Source organism: Dermochelys coriacea, chromosome 15 (assembly GCF_009764565.3).
Source record: "Dermochelys coriacea isolate rDerCor1 chromosome 15, rDerCor1.pri.v4, whole genome shotgun sequence".
In the NCBI taxonomy this organism is placed as follows: Eukaryota; Metazoa; Chordata; order Testudines; family Dermochelyidae; genus Dermochelys; species Dermochelys coriacea.
Genome location: NC_050082.1, coordinates 12,049,492 through 12,071,933, shown reverse-complemented (window position 1 = coordinate 12,071,933; position 22,442 = coordinate 12,049,492). Strand labels below are relative to the sequence as shown.

Sequence of the window (22,442 nt, the reverse complement as noted above, 5' to 3'; positions counted from 1 at the left end):
TCTTTTCCATGGATCCAGATGATGAAGATGTCATCAATGTAATGCAAGTAGAGTAGGGGCATTAGGGGACGAGAGCTGAGGAAGAGTTATTCTAAGTCAGCAATAAAAGTGCTGGCATACTGTGGGGCCATGTGGATACCCATAGCAGTGCCGCTGATTTGAAGGTATATATTGTCCCCAAATGTGAAATAGTTATGGGTCAGGACAAAGTCACAAAGGTCAGCCACCAGGTTGGCTGTGACATTATCGGGGATACTGTTCCTGATAGCTTGTAGTCCATCTTTGTGTGGAACGTTGGTGTAGAGGCTTCTACATCCATAGTAGCCAGGATGGTGTTTTCTGGAAGATCACCGATGGATTGTAGTTTCCTCCGGAAGGGAACTGTGTTGTTTGGACTTCTAAGTACCCAGTAAGGTAATAAAGAAGCTGTTTTATGCTGGCTTGGTAAATCTAAGTACTGGAATATCCACCAGCTTTATAGGGATTGTCTGCCCCATTCTTTGCAGTTCACCCTAATTGAGTGACCTCAGCTGGCCCCCGCTGGGACCTCAGTCACACAAGGGAGATGAAATAAGATGATACAGAGGAAAAAGAGAACTCAGAATGGAGAGGTGGATAAAAGCCACATGAGCTTCCATTCCCGCTGGCTCAATTTACATTGCTGTCAGTGCCAACAGGAGGTAAAACACACAAACTTTGCTGCATTCAATAGACAGATAAGCAGGGGGCTACACATTTGATAGCTTCTGTAGGCCCAGTTTATTGCACACACCAGGAGCTCCTTGCATTCCCCCATTCTATCCCACAGCTCCCTGAGTGCCATGCTCCCACCCTCACTATTTCAGGGACTCCCTGGTCTAGACCTGAAGAAGAACTCTGTGAAGCATGAAAGCTTGTCTATTCCACCAACAGAAGTTGGTCCAATAAGAGAGATTACCTCACCACTTTGTCACTCTCATACCCTGGGACCAACATGGCTAAAACAATATTGCAAACATACAAAGATATACCATCAAGTTGAGGGTAAGGCCTTCACTAGGTTCAACCAATAACACTTCTTCCTTCTCAAAATACATTCCAGTAATTCCATGAGTACCTTAGAAAATGGAGATGAATGCTATGTACTAGCTAGTAGACATGCATCACCAACTGTCACACATAACACCTGCTGTTTTCTTAATGGAATTCTGAACTACCTGTTAGGTTATGTCTTCAGAATAGAGTTAACTTGTGTAATCAGTACCCGAGTCTGAGCACCCAGTGCAGCCTAGCCCAGGCATAAGCAGTCATACTGCAAAGCCTCACTCAAGTTACTAAAAAGAAAAGGAGTACTTGTGGCACCTTAGAGACTAACAAATTTATTTGAGCATAAGCTTTCGTGAGCTACAGCTCACTTCATCGGATGCCTGTCAGAAGTTACTGCATCTTCACTGGTGCTGTATTCACTTGTGTTTGTTGTAAGGACTTCTGGAGGAATATCCCATGCTTCTTTTTGCTGCAGTAAGCTGAGATGCTCTATGATTCTTTTAAAGTGAATTGTGGGAGATCTTATCTGTCCTTCTGGGCACACAGGGGGAATTGTAGGAAGGCACTGAAGGACAATCACCACTGAAGTGATTTAACTTTTATCCTCCCTGCAACATGGACAGGTTGCCAGCCCAAAGGAGATCAACTATTGAGCTCTTGTCTATAACCCCAGCCAGGCCAACCAGCCTGGGTTCAAAGCACCGTCTAACTCAGATGAGACATTTTTATGTGTGGACAGATGAAGGGTTAGGGAAAACATCAAGTAAGAGCCCCAGTCAACTCTGCAGTGAAAACATACCCTTAGTGTCTTGCCATTAAAGATAAAACCTGTGATGATGTGACAGACTGTACCCCATGTTCACCATTTTTGCAAGTCTATGATAAATTTGGTACAAGGCATGCCCTGTGAGGTATCATTTGAAAACTCATTCTGCAGAACATTAGTGTCCTGGTAAAATATGTATGGAAACAGTGTATGTAAAGTTATAAGATTCTCCTGTATAACATTGCTGTAACATGTTCCAAAGTTAGAGAGGCAGGCCCAAACCTGTTTTTCGAAGACCAAGACACACTGGCACCCCAGCCAGGTATCAGCATAATCAGATGAACTATTATAGACTACCACCTAGTTAAGCAGCCATTCTGCAGCAGGAAGAAGGGGTGAGAACTTCCCCATACTGACAATGAAACAGCTGGGAGCTTCTGTGTAAACAGACTGCCTGTCACCTGACCCCCGGTTGGAGATAACCCTCAAAGGGGGAGAAGGGTATAAGAATGAGAAACAGAGGCCCTCAAATCACCTCTCTCCCCTCATCTCTACTTATGACAGCTACAATGTTTGAAACACAAAGGACGCATCATTGAACTGGAGGGAGGTCCTGGCTGAAGCAATCCAGTTAGACTGCTGTAAGCGTGTGGTAAAAAAAACCTTTTTGGTTTTAAATTCACTTAGCTTGTTAAGTTAGGTATTCATTTGCAATTTATCTTTTTTTTAGGGCTCTCAAGCGATTAAAAAAAATTAATCACGATTAATTACATTATTAAACAATAATGGAATACCATTTATTTAAATATTTTTGGATATTTTCTACATTTTCAAATATATTGATTTCAATTACAACACAGAATAAAAAGTGTATAGTGCTCACTTTATTTTTGATTACAAGTATTTGCACTGTAAAAAAAACAAACAAAAATTTAATTCACCTCAAACAAGTACTGTAGTGCAATCTCTTTATCATGAAAGTTAATTTACAAATGTAGAATTATGTACAAAAAATAACTGCACTGAAAAATAAAACAATGTAAAACTTTAGAGCCTATACATCCACGCAGTCCTACTTCAGCCTATCGCTCAGACAAACAAACTTAGTTACAATTTGCAGGAAATAATGCTGCCTGCTTCTTCTTTACAATGTCATCTGAAAGTGAGAACAGGAGTTTGCATGGTACTGTTGTAGCTGTCGTTGCAAGATATTTATGTCCCAGATGCGCTGAAGATTCACATGTCCCTTCATCTTCAACAACCACAGGACAGGTTTCAGAGTAGCAGCCGTGTTAGTCTGTATTCTCAAAAAGAAAAGGAGTAGGTTTCCGATATAGGGTGGTGTTTATGTGACCATCACATAAAACCACTGTTGTGGCCCCTTGTGGCATGTAGTAGTTTAGATAGCTTAGTGTCCTTTTTCTTTTGTAGAGAAGCAAAGTGTGTGTTGTAAATGGCTTGTCTAGTTTTTGTAAAGTCCAGCCACGAGGAAGTTTGTGTGGAAGGTTGGTTCTTTATGAGAGTATCCAGTTTTGAGAGCTCATTCTTAATCTTTCCCTGTTTGCTGTAGAAACCTGTCATTATGCAAGGCACTGAATTTAGCCGTATGGAGTGGAAATCTGTCAACTTCATGAAAAAACTCGCACAGACACAGACAGACATCGTCTTCCTCTCCAAATGCAAACAGATGGACATCATACCAAAAGGACTGAAGGTAAAAAATCCATTACAATCTACATACCACACAGACTATGCTGACAGCTTGTGCCACACACTCTCAAAGAAACTGCGGAACCACCTGATCAACATCCTCTACAGCAAACAGGGAAAGATTAAGAATGAGCTCTCAAAACTGGATACTCTCATAAAGAACCAATCTTCCACACAAACTTCCTCGTGGCTGGACTTTACAAAAACTAGACAAGCCATTTACAACACACACTTTGCTTCTCTACAAAAGAAAAAGGACACTAAGCTATCTAAACTACTACATGCCACAAGGGGCCACAACAGTGGTTCCTATAACCCACCCAGCAATATTGTTAATCTATCCAACTATACTCTTAACCCAGCAGAAGAATCTGTCTTATCTTGGGGCCTCTCCTTTTGCCCCTCCACCCCCACGAACATGATACAGTTCTGTGGAGACCTAGAATCCTATTTTCGACGTCTCCGTCTCAAGGAATATTTCCAACACACCTCTGACCAACATATTAACCCACAGAGACCTTCCTACCAACACTACAAAAAGAAGGATTCTGGGTGGACTCCTCCTGAAGGTCGAAACAACAGACTGGACTTCTACATAGAGTGCTTCCTCCGACGTGCACGAGCTGAAATTGTGGAAAAGCAGCATCACTTGCCCCATAACCTCCGCCGTGCAGAACACAATGCCATCCACAGCCTCAGAAACAACTCTGACATCATAATCAAAAAGGCTGACAAAGGAGGTGCTGTCGTCATCATGAATAGGTCGGAGTATGAACAAGAGGCTACTAGGCAGCTCTCCAACACCACTTTCTACAAGCCATTACCCTCTGATCCCACTGAGAGTTACCAAAAGAAACTACAGCATTTGCTCAAGAAACTCCCTGAAAAAGCACAAGAACAAATCCGCACAGACACACCCCTAGAACCCCGACCTGGGGTATTCTATCTGCTACCCAAGATCCATAAACCTGGAAATCCTGGACGCCCCATCATCTCAGGCATTGGCACCCTGACAGCAGGATTGTCTGGCTATGTAGACTCCCTCCTCAGGCCCTACGTTACCAGTACTCCCAGCTATCTTCGAGACACCACTCACTTCCTGAGGAAACTACAATCCATTGGTGATCTTCCTAAAAACACCATCCTAGCCACTATGGATGTAGAAGCCCTCTACACCAACAATCCACACAAAGATGGACTACAGGCCGTCAGGAACATATCCCCATATAATGTCACGGCTAACCTGGTGGCTGAACTTTGTGACTTTGTCCTCACCCATAACTATTTCACATTTGGGAACAATGTATACCTTCAAATCAGCGGCACTGCGATGGGTACCCGCATGGCCCCACAGTATGCCAACATTTTTACGGCTGACTTAGAACAACGCTTCCTCAGCTCTTGTCCCCTAATGCCCCTACTCTACTTGCGCTACATTGATGACATCATCATCTGGACCCATGGAAAAGAAGCCCTTGAGGAATTCCACCAGGATTTCAACCATTTCCATCCCACCATCAACCTCAGCCTGGACCAGTCCACACAAGAGATCCACTTCCTGGACACTACGGTGCTAATAAGCGATGGTCACATAAACACCACCCTATATCGGAAACCTACTGACTGCTATTCCTACCTACATACCTCTAGCTTTCATCCAGATCATACCACACGATCCATTGTCTACAGCCAAGCTCTACAATATAACCGCATTTGCTCCAACCCCTCAGACAGAGACAAACACCTACAAGATCTCTATCATGCATTCCTACAACTACAATACCCACCTGCTGAAGTGAAGAAACAGATTGACAGAGCCAGAAGAATACCAAGAAGTCACCTACTACAGGACAGGCCCAACAAAGAAAATAACAGAACGCCACTAGCCATCACCTTCAGCCCCCAACTAAAACCTCTCCAACGCATCATCAGGGATCTACAACCCATCCTGAAGGACGACCCATCACTCTCACAGATCTTGGGAGACAGGCCAGTCCTTACTTACAGACAGCCACCCAATTTGAAGCAAATACTCACCAGCAACCACACACCACACAACAGAAGCACTAACCCAGGAACCTATCCTTGCAACAAAGCCCATTGCCAACTCTGCCCACATATCTATTCAGGGGACACCATCATAGGGCCTAATCACATCAGCCACACTATCAGAGGCTCGTTCACCTGCGCATCTACCAATGTGATATATGCCATCATGTGCCAGCAATGCCCCTCTGCCATGGACATTGGTCAAACTGGACAGTCTCTATGTAAAAGAATAAATGGACACAAATCAGACGTCAAGAATTATAACATTCAAAAACCAATTGGAGAACACTTCAATCTCTTCGGTCACTCGATTACAGACCTGAGGGTGGCTATTCTTCAACAAAAAAAAATTTCAAAAATAGGCTCCAAGGAGAGACTGCGGAATTGGAATTAATTTGCAAACTGGATACAATTAACTTAGGCTTGAATAGAGACTGGGAATGGATGAGTCATTACACAAAGTAAAACTACTTCCCCATGGTATTTCTCCCTCCCACCCCACCCCCCACTGTTCCTCAGATGTTCTTGTTAACTGCTGGAAATAGCCTACCTTGCTTGTCACCATGAAAGGTTTTCCTCCCTCCCCCCCTGCTGCTGGTGATGGCTCATCTTAAGTGATCACTTTCCTTACAGTGTGTATGATAAAACCCATTGTTTCATGTTCTCTGTGTGTGTATATCAATCTCCCCTCTGTATTTTCCACCAAATGCATCCAATGAAGTGAGCTGTAGCTCACGAAAGCTTATGCTCAAATAAATTTGTTAGTCTCTAAGGTGCCACAAGTACTCCTTTTCTTTTCACCATAGGACATGCATCTATGCTGGTGATGGGTTCTGCTTGATAACAATTCAAAGCAGAGTGGACTGATGCATGTTTATTTTTATCACTGGAGTCAGATGCCACCAACAGAAGGTTGATTTTCTTTTTTGTGATTTGGGTTCTGTAGTTTCCGCATCTGAGTGTTGCTCTTTTAAGACTTCTGAAAGCATATTCCACTCCTCATCCATCTCAGATTTTGGTAGGCACTTCTGATTCTTAAACCTTGGGTCGAGTGCTGTAGCTATCTTTAGAAATCTCTCATTGGTACCTTCTGTGTGTGTTGTCAAATCTGCTGTGAAAGTGTTCTTAAAACAGACGTGCTGGGTCATCATCTGAGACTCTATAACATGAATTATATGGCAGAATGCAGGTAAAACAGAGCCGAAGACATACAGCTCTCCCCCCAAGGAGTTCAGTCACAAATTTAATTAACGCATTCTTTTTTAACGAGCATCATCAGCATGGAAGCATATCCTCTGGAATGGTGGCTGAAGCATGAAGGGGCATAGGAATGTTTAGCATATCTGGTACATAAATATCTTGCAACAAAAGTGCCATGCGAACGCCTGTTCTCACTTTCAGGTGACATTGTATATAAGAAGCAGGCAGCAGCATCTCCTGTAAATGTAAACAAAACCTGTTTGTCATAGCGATTGGCTGAACAAGAAATAGGACTGAGTGGACTTGTAGGCTCTAAAGTTTTACATTTTTTTATTTTTGAGAGCAGTTATGTAACAAAAAAACCTACAACATTTGTAAGTTGTACTTTCATGATAAAGAGATTGTATGAGGTGAATTGAAAAATACAATTTCTTTTGTATATCATTTTTACAGTGCAAATATTTGTTATAATAATAATAATAATAATATAAAGTGAGCACTGTACACTTTATATTCTGTGTTGTAATAGAAATCAATATATTTGAAAATGTAGAAAAACATCCAAAAATATTTAGTAAATTTCAATTGGTATTCTATTGTTTAACAGTGCGATTAATCATGATTTATTTTTTTAATGGTGATTAATTTTTTTAGTTAATTGTGTGAGTTAATTGTGATTAATTGACAGCCTTACATAAAAGTCAGAATTGGTTTAAAAAAAAGTCTCATTACTTGTAATCACTTAAAATCTGTCTTTCTGTAGTTAATTAACTTGTTTTATCTAAACCAGTCTGTGTTTGGATTGAAGTGTTGAGAACCTCCACTTGAGATGACAGAGCTGGTGCATATAATTTTCCATTGATGAAATGACAGACTTTCTATGAGCTTGTATTGTCCACAAGGCGAGAGCTGGGCAGTACAAGACACACAATTCTGGGGGAAGGTCTGAGACTGGGAAATTGCTGGTGTCGCCCTCTATGTAATTCGTAAGTGGATGACCCAAGTATTCATGTAATTCAGCTGCGAGTGATTTTGCATGTTAGAGGCTGTGTGAGAGCAGGACCAGGAATGTTCCTCTCATAGTAAGGCAGTGTAAAAGGCACCCTAGGTTGGAGATTTAAGGGGACACAGCTGTTCAGCAGTCCAGATTGTACCCTGGGGAATGTCACAGAAGGGCCTGGAATTACTTTGTATTAATCTATGAATACTGATGTGTAATAATTTTGACTGCAACCTGGTCAGTGAGGTAAAAAACTGTATAATTATGGTGGGTTATTAGAATTTCCTATATGACTGTATTTCTCTGACTTAATACAGAGCTGTGGGAAGAGAAAACAGGAAAGCCACACAATAGATCTAGTTAAGAATACCCAAGCACACTCTTGAAAGACAATGGGGCAAGCTGAGAGCTTCAGTGTCTCCTGCAAGCTTCTTTTGCCAGAGCTGGGAGATGAAAAAACTATGAACAGTGTCTTGATTCCTGCGGCAAGGGGGACATCACCTGTCAGCGGCTATCTATGGAGACAGGCTGAGAAAGAAAAAGAGATGGACTCTGTGGAGGGAGTCTAAAGAAGCAGGCCTTCCCAGATCCAGGGAATGGTGTGCCTTAGGGAAAAATCAGATATGCGTACAGTGTGTTTTATTGTTTTTAAGATAAACATTTAAGAGAAAAGCCTTGTTCTAAATAAATAAAATTTTGCTTTAAGGAGGCTGTTTGATCACTGCATTTACTTCTGTCATTGCTCTCAGAGGGAACAGAACTGTGTGGTCCGAGCCTAGGTCAGACCAGCTGAGGTAATCACTGGTCTAAGAGTGGCCTGGTCTGAGAGTGGAAGAATCACACAATCCCACCTCAAGTGTGATCGTAAGAGCCCCTCAATGCCAACTGGCAGAAGGCTCACTGTTCTGCCCACCAGTCATTAATATCATTGTGTTATGTATGTACAGATGGTGTGTATAGAGTTGTGCGTGTGCTGGAAATATGGAATACAAAGGTCAGAACTCTTTGCATCTATGAATAGTGGGTCCCAGCTATATGGGTTGGTGATTCTGAGAAGCAGCTGTAGGTGAGAAAACTGCTTTAGACAAAGGTTGGAGCCTATTGAGGTTATGTGTAATCTCTTAGAAGCGTGTTATACTTTTGTTTTCTTTGTAACCATTTTCTGTTTCTATTTCTTGGAATCACTGAAATCTCTGGTTTTTATTAATAAAAATATCCTTATTTTATTATAAACTCCCTTCAAAGGTGTTATAGTGAGGTGTTCATTCTCAGCTGAGCCAGCAGGCTAGTGTGTATTCTGTCTCTTTAGAGACAGCGGATTTGGTATTTCTGTGGAAATCTAGTGACGGGATTGGATGCTGCAGGGAGATGCTTTTGGAGAATTTGGGAACTGAAATACACCAAGAGTTCGCCTGCAAGGCCAAGTTAGGACTCGCAGAGTCCTAAAGTATTTGTTTGGCTGGCTAACAGATTGTGATGGCAGGGAGCTGCCACACAGTATATTACCAACAAATCCCTCTTTTGCTAAGGCAGAAGGATAACAGGGTGACTTACAGTTTTGGATGCCCCAAGAAAATGTCACAACAAGACAGAGGTGACAGTTAGAGGCTTGAGTCAGGGGCAATGGATTCTTCCTAAAAGTATGTGTGTGTGTGTGTGGGGGGGGAAACACACACACACGTAAGGCCCCACCCCCTCCATGGCCTACCCCGCCCCCCGGGGCCCTGTCCCCTAGCCAAGCCTACATATAACCTCAGTAGGCTCTAACCTTTGTCTAAAGCCAAAGAGCCACATCTGGGCCATGGTAAGAGCCACCCAGGCAGCTGTGGGGAACCACGGACCCTCCATCTGCCCTGGGTGGAGGTCCGGGGGGTGGAGACATAGGCTGGGGGCTGCTCTCAGGCCCCCCCAATCCTGAGCAGGTGGAGGATCAGCAGCTCCCCACCGCTGGCCAGGCTTCCTGGGCCACTCTTACTCGGGTCAGGCTCCAGCTTCTGGCCTGGCTGAGGGGCAGGACCTCAGGGGGAAGAGGAGGGGCAGGGGGCCAGGCCCATGGCGAAAAGTGGATGGGACTGGCTCAGCCACTTTCAAAAGTGGGAGGGCCATGGTCCCTTGCCCCCCCACCCCGTTTCTGCATATGAGGAGGTCATGCTCAGAGTGACATGGAGGGATCACAGGTGCAGTTCCCAGTAACTGTGGCAATCTCCTGTCTAATCTGTATTGTCAATGTCTCCTTAAATTACAAACTCCCATGGCAATTGACCATCTCCCCTCCTTTTATGTCTATACAGCGCATACCACACTGAGGCTGCTCAATAAATAATCTGAGAAACAACTTATTGGTAGTTTTTGTGTCTTTAGCAAGAAATTTTTTAAGTCCATCAGAAGCAGGAAGCCTGCCAAACGAGCAGTAGGGCCACTAGATGACCAAGATGTTAAAAGAGCACGCAAGGATGACAAGGCCATTGCAGAGAAGCTAAATGAATTCTTTGCATCAGTCCTCATTGCAGAGGATGTAGAGAAGATACCCACATCAGAGCTATTATTTTTGGTTGACAAATCTGAAGTACTGTCCCACACTGATATGTAAACCGAGGATGTGTTAAAACAAATTGATAAATTAAACAGTAATAAGTCACCAGGACCAGATGGTATTCACCCAAGAGTTCTGAAATAACTCAAATATGAAACTCCAGAATTATTAACTGCAGTATGTAACCTATTGCTGAAATCAGCCTCTGTATCAGATGACTGGAAGGTAACATGAATTTTTAAAAAGGGCTACAGAGGCAACCCTGGCAACTACAGGCCGCTGAGCCTAATTTCAGTACCAGGCAAATTGATAGAAGCTATAGTACAGAACAGAATTATCAGACACATAGTAAACACGATTTGTGGGAGAAGAGTCAACATGGCTTTTGTTAAGGAAAGTCATGCCTTAGCAATCTATTAGAATTCTTTGAGGGTGTCAGCAAGTGTGCGGATAAGGGTGATCCAGTCCATATAGCATACCTGGATCTTCAGAAAGCCTTTGACCAGGTTCCTCACCACAGACTCTTAAGGAAACTAATTAGTAAGGCTACGATTGAGTCAGGGGTATTTTTAGTAGAAGTCATGGACAGATCACGGGCAATAAACAAAAATTCATGGCCCATGACCTGTCCATGACTTATCCTATAAATACCCCTGACTAAATCTTGGGGGGGCTGCTGCTGCTGTGGGGGGTGAGCCATGGGGCCACTGCTGGGAGGGAGTACTGGGGGGGGCAGCGGCACCAGCTGCCGGGGGCCAACAGAGCAGCGGCTGCTCTGGCCACCCCAGGGAGCACTGCCCAGGCAGTCCCCAGAGCCAGCTGTGTGGGGCTGCCTGAACAGTGGCGGTATGGCTGGTTACAGGGCCACCCAAGCAGCTGGCTGCAGAGCCACTCTAGCAGTGGTCAGTGTGACTGTCCCTGGGGCTACCTGAGCAGCTGGCCTCGGAGCCAATGGCTTGGGCGGCCCTGGGGTCAGCCACAGTGGCCACTGCAGAAGTCATGGAAAGTTACGGAATCCGTGAGTTCCGCAACTTCCATGAGATACAGAACCCTACTAATTAGTCATGGAATAAGAGGGAAGGTCCTCTCATGGCTCAGTAACTGATTAAAAGATAGCAAAAAAGGGTACGAATAAATGGTCAATTTTCACAATAGGGAGAGGTAAACAGAGGCGTGCCCTAAGGATCCGTATTGGCACCAGTGTTGTTCAACATATTCATAAGTGATCTGGAAAAGGGAGTGAACAGTGAAGTGGCAACATTGGCAGATGATACAAAATTATTCAAGATAGTTAAGTCCAAAACTGACTGCAAAGAGTTAGGCAAGGTCTACACTTAAAACACTATAATGGCACAGCTGCAGCAGTGCTGCTGTACCGCTTCAGTGTAGACACTACAGTGACGGGAGAGATTCTCCCACCGCTGTAGGTAATCCACCTGCCCAAAAGGTGGCAAATAGGTTGACAGAAGAATTCTTCCATCACCCTAGCACTGTCTACACTGGGGGTTAGGTCAACTTAATGATGTCTCTCAGGGATATGGATTTTTCACACCCCGACAGACATAGCTATACTGATGTAACTTTTCAGTGTAGACCAGCCCTTACAAGGAGAATCTCACAAAACTGAGTGACTGAGCAATAACAAGGCAGATGAAATTCAACACTGATAAGTGCAAAGTAATGCACACTGGAAAAAATAATCCCAACTACACATGCATAATGATGGGTTCTAAATTAGCTGTTACCACTCAAGAAAGAGATCTTGGCGTCACCGTGGATAGTTCTCTGAAAACTTCAGCTCAATGCACAGCAGTGATCAAAAAGGCTAAAAGAATATTAGGAACTATTAGGAAAGGAATAGAAAATAAGACAGAAAATATCATAATGCCATTATATAAATCCAAGGTTTGCCCACACTTTGAATACTGTGTCCAGTTCTGGTCACCCAATCTCAAAAAGAGTATAGTGGAACTGGCAAAGGTACAAAGAATGGCAACAAAGGGAACGACTTCCATATAAGGAGAGACTAAAAGGATTAGGGTTGGTCTGCTTAGAAAAGAGACAACTAAGGAGAAATATGATGGAGATCTATAAAATCATGAATGGTGTGGAGAAAAAGTGTTATTTACCTCTTCACATAACACACAAACCAGGAGTCACCCAATAATATTAATAGGCAGCAGATTTAAAACAAACATAAGTACTTCTTCACACAATGCACAGTCAACCTGTGGAACTCATTGCCAGGGGATGTTGTGAGACAAAAAAGATAACTGGGTTCAAAAAAGAATTAGATAAATTCCTAGAGGACAGGTCCATCAATGGCTATTAGCCAAGATGGGCAGGGATGCAACCTCATGCTCCAGGCAACCCTGAACCTTTGACTGCCAGAAACCAGGAGTGGAAGACAAGGTGAATCATTCCCAAATTCTCCTTGAAGCTCTAGTACTAGCCACTGTCAGAGACAGGACACTGGGCTAGATGGACCATTGGTCTGATCCAGCATGGCAGTTATGTTCTAATAAATATTTCTATTTCAAAACAGATCTGCCTACGTTGTATATTTTTAATTTATTTTTATTTCTCAGTCCTCTGTTTTTTCTATGATAGGAGAAGAAAAACAAGATTGTTATTTCTTGGGGGAATTCATCAGCTCTTGCTCTTTATTCCTCACCAGAGATCATAATAATCTCCACAGCAACTAACTGATGTCTCAAGGCGGATTGATTTTTGTTTATTTATACAACCTCCCACACAGGGCTGAAAAGGTTAGAGACCAAAATTTTTCCCCTTTACATTTAGTTCTCATTGATTTGCCATGGATGATTGCAAGCTGGCATGTTTCTCAACCTGCTCTACGAAGATAGTACACCCAGTCTGAGAAGACCAACTCACTGCCCTCCTCAGGTTTGGATTTTGTTACTTTATTGTTGTTTTCTCTGTTAATAAAGATCAGAATAATCCTTCCCCCTAGTCTGAGCTGCTCAGCCCTCACCCAAGGTCTGTCTATCTCGCTCTTTTCAGAGAGCCATGACTACCTCTGTTATATCCAGACAGGGTAACAAGTTACCAGCAGAATATCTTTAACCTCTTCCAAGCACAATCGACACTTTTTAACAAGGTGGGGTGTTTTAGGCAAACACTATTTACCCGTTACAGTGAAGCTGATAGGGTAGGAATTGTCAAAATTGTTTAATTATGTTAATTGTTTTGATGCTTCTCCTGAGACTCATGGTCACGTGGACCACCTCCCATTGGTGATCACATAACATCCCTGTGGAAACTGCAGCAATTGCATGCATAGAAAAGTGAAAGTACTCATATACAGTTGAGCTGCCTTTCATGCCTTTCCAGTTTCACAGCTGGAAACAAAGAGAAACATGCAACCAGCAAGTGCTGCACAGACCATAGTTTGGGAACCTCTGAGACAGAGTGTTCTAGGCCCATACAGTACGAACACGATATTTATTATGTATTGATTTAACTGTTAAAAAAGGTGTGAAGAACATGGAAGGTATGTGTATTAATTTGTATGAATGTTTGTGTGTGCGTGTAGGGAAGGGGGAGGATTTGGTGGTTACTGTAGTGCTGGTTAAAAGGCAGCTAAGGGTTAAACCTTTCAGGAACCTGAAACAATCGCTGAAGACAGAAGTCAGTTGCCTGGTGCTCAGATAATACTATGAATCCACTGTATGAAGGTTACCTCCAACCTGCTCTGGAGAAATGCATACATTATGCATACCAGTTTCCTCAGCTCCAGGGGCTTAGCTTGAAACATCAGGAGATCTCTGGGTAGGAAATTTCAAACAAAGGAACTTTGAAATGGATAAAAGGCAGCTTGGATCTTGAGGGACACAGCACGCTGACTGGATGGCAGGGGATGACTATGAGAGAGGCAGTAGTTGCAGGGGTGCAGCCTGCTTTGTGCAGCCAATGCTTTGGGGGTGCCTGAGTTAAGCAGAATCTATTTAAACTAGTAAGGAAAGGTTAGGTTTAGGTAAGACAATATGCATTTAGGCATTTGTTATTTTTAACCCTTTTCTCTCTGCTTGTGATGTTCCTACAGATAAATAAATCATACTCTGTTTTGAACAAGCTGCTCTCTGTCATTGCATTTACCAGCTGGTCACAGCTCCCTGAGAGAATTTTGGACAGGGTCAAACCTAGCTGGCCATGCTGGAGGTACTATGGTTCATAAATAAAGGTGCTGAACTCGTGGTCTAGCAAAAGTGGGATGAATTGCAGGATTCTACTTAGGGAAGGGCAGGTATAGGCCTGTCACCTGAAAGAGGCGCCCATGGAGAGATACAAAGAGATCACAAGTACAGTTCATCCCTGAACCATATAACACAAGGCTCATCAGCTTACAGGAAATTCACCAGGAGTGTGACTTCATCAGAGCCCCACAACTGACACACCATAGCTATGAATTACACAATTTTTATAAAGCTCCTCAATATTTTTGTGAAGTTGCTTTGCATAGAAAATCCCATTGGGATGATAACCTCTATTGTGGAGCAGATTATTTTGGGGAAATATTATAAAACAAAGAAAATAACTTAAAATAAATCAAAGCTACAATAGCATCTTGGGAATTCTGGTGGCATCATATTCCATGCTTGTGATTTATGAGTGCACCAGAAATCCTTCAGTGGCATCATCATAGCCACACAATTCTACTTTGACAAAATGGACAGGACAGTTATGCAGCTACACTTTCCAACACTCTGTCATATAGAGACAAGCAAGAGTTACAAAGTGAGGACAGTGTATTATAAGCAATGCTGCATCTCACCTCATTAAAATCTCCAATCCTTGGAATGTGATTTTTCCTGCTCTTCCCAAGGACAGATCCAGAGTTTGAAATCACCACTGCAGTGTTCCACAAAGTTCCTCCATGTACATCATCTCTCTCCAGAATTGGAGACACCACAACCATATTGTGTTTCTTTGCCAACTATAGAAATTAACAGAAAAATCTCTATTACAGAAAAGCCTGTTATGATTAACTCTGTTTTCATCTTTTTCCCCTCAAAGTAGAATACAGGAAATGTTTTCATTCTGTGCATTATTCTGACCTCAGCTAAGCATTAGTGATGAATATATGATGTACTGGAACTCTAGTGTTACAATATTTTTCTTTTCCACTGAATGCATCTGATGAAGTGAGCTGTAGCTCACAAAAGCTTATGCTCAAATAAATTTGTTAGTCTCTAAGGTGCCACAAGTACTCCTTTTCTTTTTGCGAATACAGACTAACACGACTGCTACTCTGAAACCAACCTTTTTCTTGTTCAGAGAGGGATACCTCAGTGAAAACGTTCCAGTCTGAATCCTTCTAGCAGAAGCACCAAGTTCCAGTTAGATGAGTTCTGCTGTAGCAGCAGTTTTTAACCTGTAGGCCAGTCCCACCCGCATCCAAAAGGGGCATAAGGAACTGCTGAGAAATAAGCAGGGGGAGAGGGTGTGTAATCCTGCTCTCATTCCTTCATTCTGGTACACTGCTTAGTGGATTTGCTTAACAAAAGCTGGTTGAAAAAGGTAAAAAAAAAATCATAGGACATGCTTAAAAGAACATTTTTTATTTTCTGAAAAATAATAAATCAGTTTTTCAATGAAAAACCAAAACAGAAAACTGAATTTTTTTTCAATTTTTGTTTTACCCTCATTTTCCAGTGACAAATTTTCTAAGACAATTCTCATTTCATTCAAATAGCCATTTTCCATTGAAAAAATGTTTCTACTCAGAATTTTTGACCAACTCTACTTAACAACTTGCGCCTGAGCCTCAGATACTAAAGCTTCCCATAAATCCTTGTGCTGATTCCTGATGCCTTCTACAAAGAACTGGAGCAAAGGATTAATGAATGCATTTGCTAAGGCTTTCCTGTGAATGCCTGACATGTGAAATCACAGTATGGAAAGTGGACAACTCTATGCAGACATTTATTAAATCAGTCTGGACCTAGAGGTCATTTTTATTCTCTTTGCAAAGCATCTCATGTTTGGCTTTTACCTACGGGATAAAAGCATTCAGGTTATCTTCAGCAGCAGTGCAGAGGCACATGAAACTGAATCCAACAGTTGGGAATAAAAAGATTCAGGCAAGGCAGAGTCTTCCAAGGATGTCTCAGGAATCACTCTCTAGAACTAAGTCCCAGATTCTACTGGCCGCTCATCATTTAAGCACTGTTTGTCCTTGTATTCTTCCTTTCATTAAATTTAGGGTTAGTAACATAACAGAAAGACGTTACACAATTTGGATCCTCAATTATGCTAGGTATAGAACCGTGGCACTGTGCCCCAAGAGCAAATCCTTTTTCGAGCAGGAATTTAAATTCCTCTTTATTGCAATAGATCAAATATAAGAGAGCCTTTGATCAATGAGTTAGTGTAGTTATACCATACATAGTGGATCCACAGTTTGTAAATACATTTATGTTTAAAAGTATAGGTGCTGCCTTATCCACAGGAATCATAGCATCACAGTATCTTTTAATGTTCTAGCAAGAATATTTTGCACTAAATTTTAGTACTGACAGGTTATTTAATCTTTGGTCAAATGACATTTTCTCTTCTTTCCTTCCCCTCATGTAATTTTACTTTTCCATATGTCTGAATATTTCTTGCAGGATCTGCCCTTATGTCATTAACCCCACATTGAGAAGTGCCCCACACTTGACCTAGGTCAGATTGAAGCTGTAAAGTGGTTACATACACATGCATACATACAGTAGGTCAGATCACATCTGGGTAGATTCAGGCCCACAACAAAGCTGATGTCAGTGAATCATTTAAGAAAGAAAAAGACAACGTCCCTTATAAAACAAGAAAACTGCAGCCTATTTAAGATGGCAGAAGGTGAAAATTATCCCACAATCACTCTTTCACTTAGCGATCCCTGGCCGAATGACTCCCAGCTATTAAAAGGTCACCTTTGGTGCACAGAAAGCTGCATTCTGTGTTACATGTCAGAGGAAGGATGTAGAAGAATCATATGAAAGTGTTTCCTTTTCAGAACATTAGTTAATTCCTCAGCTAATATTCTTTGTGTAATGCTTTGCTAATGCATATTCTGTTCCATTCAAAAGGAATTTCTTGACTAGAAGTCAAAGCTGACCTGCTGTGAAACTTATTTTCTTGTAAAAATATGGGAAAAGTCAGGATAGGAAGTCTCACATATCCTACAGGGTAAAAGACACTATAAAAATGTAAAGTACGATTTTTTAAAAACGGTTTCATATTGCACGTGTGTTGTTGTCCATTTGCACTTTCACTAGCTCTCACAATACATGCTTTGAATGTGCTGGAAAATTATTTTTGGTTCTTTGATTCTTACAATGTATAAGACTGATATACAAAAAGTGATCACTACAGAATGATATGAATTCAGCTTTTTACCTTTTGGCAGAACCTTGTTGTCAGACCATCTTCTGCTGACTCAGCAAATTCAGTCCATGGAAGTTTCTCTCTTGTACAGAATGCAAAGGGCATAGCTAGAAAAACACCAATATGAGAAGTCAATACAAAGGCTTTAGGTGACTGAGCTGGTATGGGGTAGGTTCTGCTTTACTTATATAAAACAAGTCAATGAAATGTGTCCAGAAGCTGCTTTTGTGCAAACAGAGAAATAATTACATCTGAGTATGGTATTACTATCTCCTTCTCCCTGCAAAAAGGAGTTGGATTCTTGAGAATGTGTCATTTAGGGGTCTCTAAACTTTAGATTTTCTAGGCTGCATTCTCACAGAGACAGTGACAAGACCAGCCACATATAGTTCCAGTGCTCTATATGCAGCAGACCAAGATCTAATTTCCTCTTACTCCACAGCCCAGCAAGGACAAGAAGTGTCGCACAGTCACTCAGCATTATGGAGCAAAGACAGCACCTTGTAATCAGCCAACATTTGTTCAATTAAGAAGCCAGACTGAGTCCCTACTAATTTGAAATGGGAGGCCTGTCTGGCCAGAAGAGAGGTGGTTATGATTAGAGACGAAGAGAGTAGGAAGTTAGTATAGGTGAAATGAGAGGGGAAGATTACCCACTATCTCACACGGGGCAGAGGATCCCCTGAAGGAGTGTCTGAGGAAGAAACCTACAAATTAATGACTAAGACATATTTTCCCCAACAGTCACAAGGAGGTCCTTCAATTTTGGTTTTGGCTAGTCCTTAACGCACACATCCTCCATTTTCATTTAAATATTATTTTTCTGCAGTTGGGAATCTTCCTAAATGAAACAAAACTTTCAAGGAAGAAAAGGGGAAGAGCAGGTGAAAGTAAGCATAACTAAAAGCATCGCCGAGATGCAGACCCTGCCTTTGCAGACCTACATGGGACCTGCACATAGCTCTGTTAACAAGGATTCTTTTAAGTTTCTTTCAGAAAATAAAGATTAGGATCAGGGGATTGTATCCTGGAATCTCTGTTTCATAGCTGCAGCGGAACATTTTAAAATACAGGGTACTTGTTAAATGGAGAGGAAAGGCAAAAAATCTAGACTTGGGGAGGCTACAGAAAATACTCACTCCAAGCCTCTTGAAAGCAGATCACATTGACCCCACACATTGCAGCCACCTCCACGATCTCCTCTATTCGCCTGTGCAGTGCAGCCACCTGGTTATACGAAATTTGACTCTATAAAAACTCATACATCACAATTCACTTAACATTACGGTTTTGGTTCTGCTACCTTTGTTCACGCTAAGTAGTACCATACTTGGCCCTTCACCCCATTAATTTCAGTGAGAGTATTTGTAGGGTAAGTTACTACTCAACACAAGCAATGGTTGCAGAATTAGGCCCTAAAGAGTTAGGGCATTTTTAAAGGTATTTAGGGGCCTAAACATTCAGATAGGTGCCTAATGGGATTTTCAAAAGCACATATCTGCATCTTTAGGCACCTAGATACATTTGAAAAACTGGCCTTTAGTCCCTATATGTGTATTAGAGATCTATAAACCTTAAAAGAGCCACACACAAAAAAAACATTTTGATGATGTTTTGAGATGTGACACGTAGCAATGTGAATGAGTAAGCATAATACCACCAGAGGTAAGACCAGTCTATTGAATTGATATCTGTGCATCCTGCAAGCACATGTAGATTCCAGATCTTCCCCTAAAATACCAGCCCAGGAGCTAGCAGAGTTGTGAACTCACAAAATGCTTGTTGGAGCAGTATGTTGCTTCACTCTTGAGCCCCAGATATCTGACAACTTTGACCAGAAGTTGTTTGACTAGAAGTTAGGAGGCCATCGGCCCTACGGTTATCTGTGGGACAGTTGCTTATGTTAGGATAAAGGAGAGATGGGATGATTGGGGACAGGGATGGCTACTCCTGAAATGCAGACAAGCTCTTCCTTTTGGCATATGCTCTGGGTCTAATGAGAGAAGCTCCTGCTCTGAGGCTTGAAATGCGCACACACACACACACACACACACACAGTAAAGATGCTTCAGTCAGTAATATACTAGTTATTACCCTCGAAGTATGTTTTAATGCATCCCTTACAAGAACCAAGCAGTGCACCAGTGACTGTTCATATTTTTCTTTAATTAGTTAAAAATCTTTATACAGGAACTCTTCTCACTGGAGAACTCTAGTTACAAAGAGGCATGGGGCAGTGGCAATGAGATTTGGAGCCATTCATATATATATCCATCTCAAAACCAACCCAGACTGATACTGATCAAACAGATATATAACAGCTGTGTAGCGTTATCCAAAATGACTTTGTGGACTCAGGCCAGTTTCTAGTGGACAGGCATCCACGTAACAAATGGCAGCAACTGGTACTCTTTTTGGCAGACCCACAGAGAAAGCAAGAACTTGACTAACACACAGAATGAGCTACTCTCTCTCTCCAAAATACAGCGTTGAATGAAATTTCTGCCCTGTGGATAAATTGGACCATCGGTTTAGCATATTTTACAAATGTGATAGTCACCTTCATTTTGCTTTTAAAAAGACTTTATAGATTTACATAAAACTTGCACCTGTGCATCTTGTATCACAGACATGCCAGTGTTCTTCTGGTGAAAGACTCACCTCAGACCTTTGACTTACTGCTGTATAAAGAGTTTTAGAGCGTAGAATTTATACAAACCACCAACTCTGCATTCTGCAATCATCAATTTTCAATTCTCTGAACATGAGACCTTTCTGGTTCATTTGACAGGTAAAGGCTTTTAGCTTAGAAAGCCAGCAACTAAATATTTAGCTTCAAGAAAACTTCAAATAGCTTGGGCAAGTCAATAAGTAAACAATACACATGAGATTTTCTGATGGAGCAGCATGTTCTACTTTGAGTAACAAGACTTCATGGCAATTTACCATTCAACAAGTCAAATCCAAGGACATTAGGTAACATAGGTCCCAAAACTGAGAGCGGACAACACAAGAAATGCAGAACTGATAGTGTGACATGTGAAAGACAAGATGGGTGAGGTAATATCTTTTACTGGAACAGCTTCTGTTGGTGAATGAGACAAGCTTTGAGATACGCAGAGGTCTGGGAAAGGTACTCAGGGCTTGTTCTCACGTACAGTAATGCAGCTATGCTGTGGTAGCGTTTTAGTGAAGATGTTCCTATGCCAAAGAGAGAGTAGCGTAGTTAATCCACCTCCTTGAGAAGCTCTCCCGTCGATGTAGTACTGTCTACGGGGGGGGGGGGGGGGTGGAAGAGAATTGTAGGTCAGTAGTGCTCAAGGGTGTGGATTTTTCACACCCCTAAGCAACATACTGATACCGATATAAGTCTCTAATGTAGACCTGGACTCAGAGTGTCACAGCTCAGTACAAGGTAGAACAGATTGTTAAATATGAGGAGTTAACACATTGCAAGAGGTCTTTCAGGATGATGTGCACAATTATCACCTCTGCAATCACTGGACAAAGAAGTGTTAAGGGGTTACTTACTGTTGTAATGAGACACAAGACCAGTCTCTCTAAGAGCTTAGCTATAGTACCACTAAAATCATAATTTACAATCACTCAGGGGTGGGATGCTCTCCTCTAGGGTTGCCAGTCCTCCAGGACTGTCCCGGAGTCTCCAGGAATTAAAGATTAATCTTTAATTAAAAGATGATGTCATGTGACGAATACTCCAGGAATATGGCCAACCAAAGTTGGCAAGCCTATCTCCTGCCGACATAGCTTCCTCCTCTCAGTGGGGTGGAATAATTACCACCATGGGAGAGCGCTCCTAATGCATCCGATGAAGTGAGCTGTAGCTCACGAAAGCTTATGCTCTAATAAATTTGTTAGTCTCTAAGGTGCCACAAGTACTCCTTTTCTTTTTGCGAATACAGACTAACACGGCTGCTACTCTGAAATCTGTTCACACAGTGTGTCTTTACCAGACCTGCTACATCCAGCCCTGAAGCTGTGCCACTGTGGGGGGTAGTGAAGACAGGCCCTAAGGAGTCCATGATTTCAGTGTTTCAGAGGAGCAGCCGTGTTAGTCTGGATTCGCAAAAAGAAAAGGAGGACTTGTGGCACCTTAGAGACTAACAAATTTATTTGAGCATAAGCTTTCGTGAGCTACATGATGAATCTGATGAAGTGAGCTGGTAGCTCACGAAAGCTTATGCTGGGCGGGGGAGAGAGCTCAATGGTTTGAACATAGGCCCACTAAACCCAGGGTTGTGAGTTCAATCCTTGAGGGGGCCATTTAGGGATGTGAGGGAAAAATTGGGGATTGGTCCTGCTTTGAGCAGAGGGTTGGACTAGATGACCTCCTGAGGTCCCTTCCAATCCAGATAATCTATGAAATGTGTTAGTCTCTAAGGTGCCACAAGTCCTCCTGTTCTTTTCACGATCTCGGTGTCAAAGCTGGGAAGTGAAGCAGCCAGGCTCATATGACAGGTGTTGATCCCACAGAGGAGCTGGAGCGGGCTGACCCAGAGCCCGCGACTGTACCTGTTCCGCCACGGGTGTATCCGTGGGCAGGGGGATTTTATTCTGAACCAGCCCCACTCGGACAACGCGGGGCTGCCTCAGCTGCTCGGGCGCCGCTCCGAATCCACAGCCCTGCAGCTCCAACGCCCTCTGGCTCGCGGCCGACAGAGCCGCCGGCGGCAAGGCGAGTTTTCTGAAACGGCAAAGGAGGCGGAATCAAGGGCGGGCAGCGCCAGCGCGAGCGCGAGCGCCGCGCG

General features: G+C 42.5%; 1 protein-coding gene across 3 annotated transcripts in view; it reads right to left on the bottom strand.

The window, feature by feature from the left end:
- UPB1 (beta-ureidopropionase 1) overlaps positions 1-22,442 on the bottom strand; it is a 44,697-nt gene that overhangs the window by 21,819 nt on the left and 436 nt on the right. For 2 of the 3 annotated variants that reach the window (XR_006275889.1, XM_038372936.2), the window contains exons 2-5: positions 22,207-22,378; positions 18,813-18,900; positions 17,686-17,780; positions 15,080-15,241 (exon numbers count right to left, since the gene is read on the bottom strand). Coding sequence is in view for 2 of the 3 variants with exons in the window: in XM_038372936.2 (XP_038228864.1) it covers positions 15,080-15,241; positions 17,686-17,780; positions 18,813-18,900; positions 22,207-22,378 (517 nt within the window). In the remaining variant the exon portion in view is untranslated. The remainder of the gene's footprint in view (positions 1-15,079; positions 15,242-17,685; positions 17,781-18,812; positions 18,901-22,206; positions 22,379-22,442) is intronic. The other variant, XM_043498168.1, reaches the window with a different exon arrangement.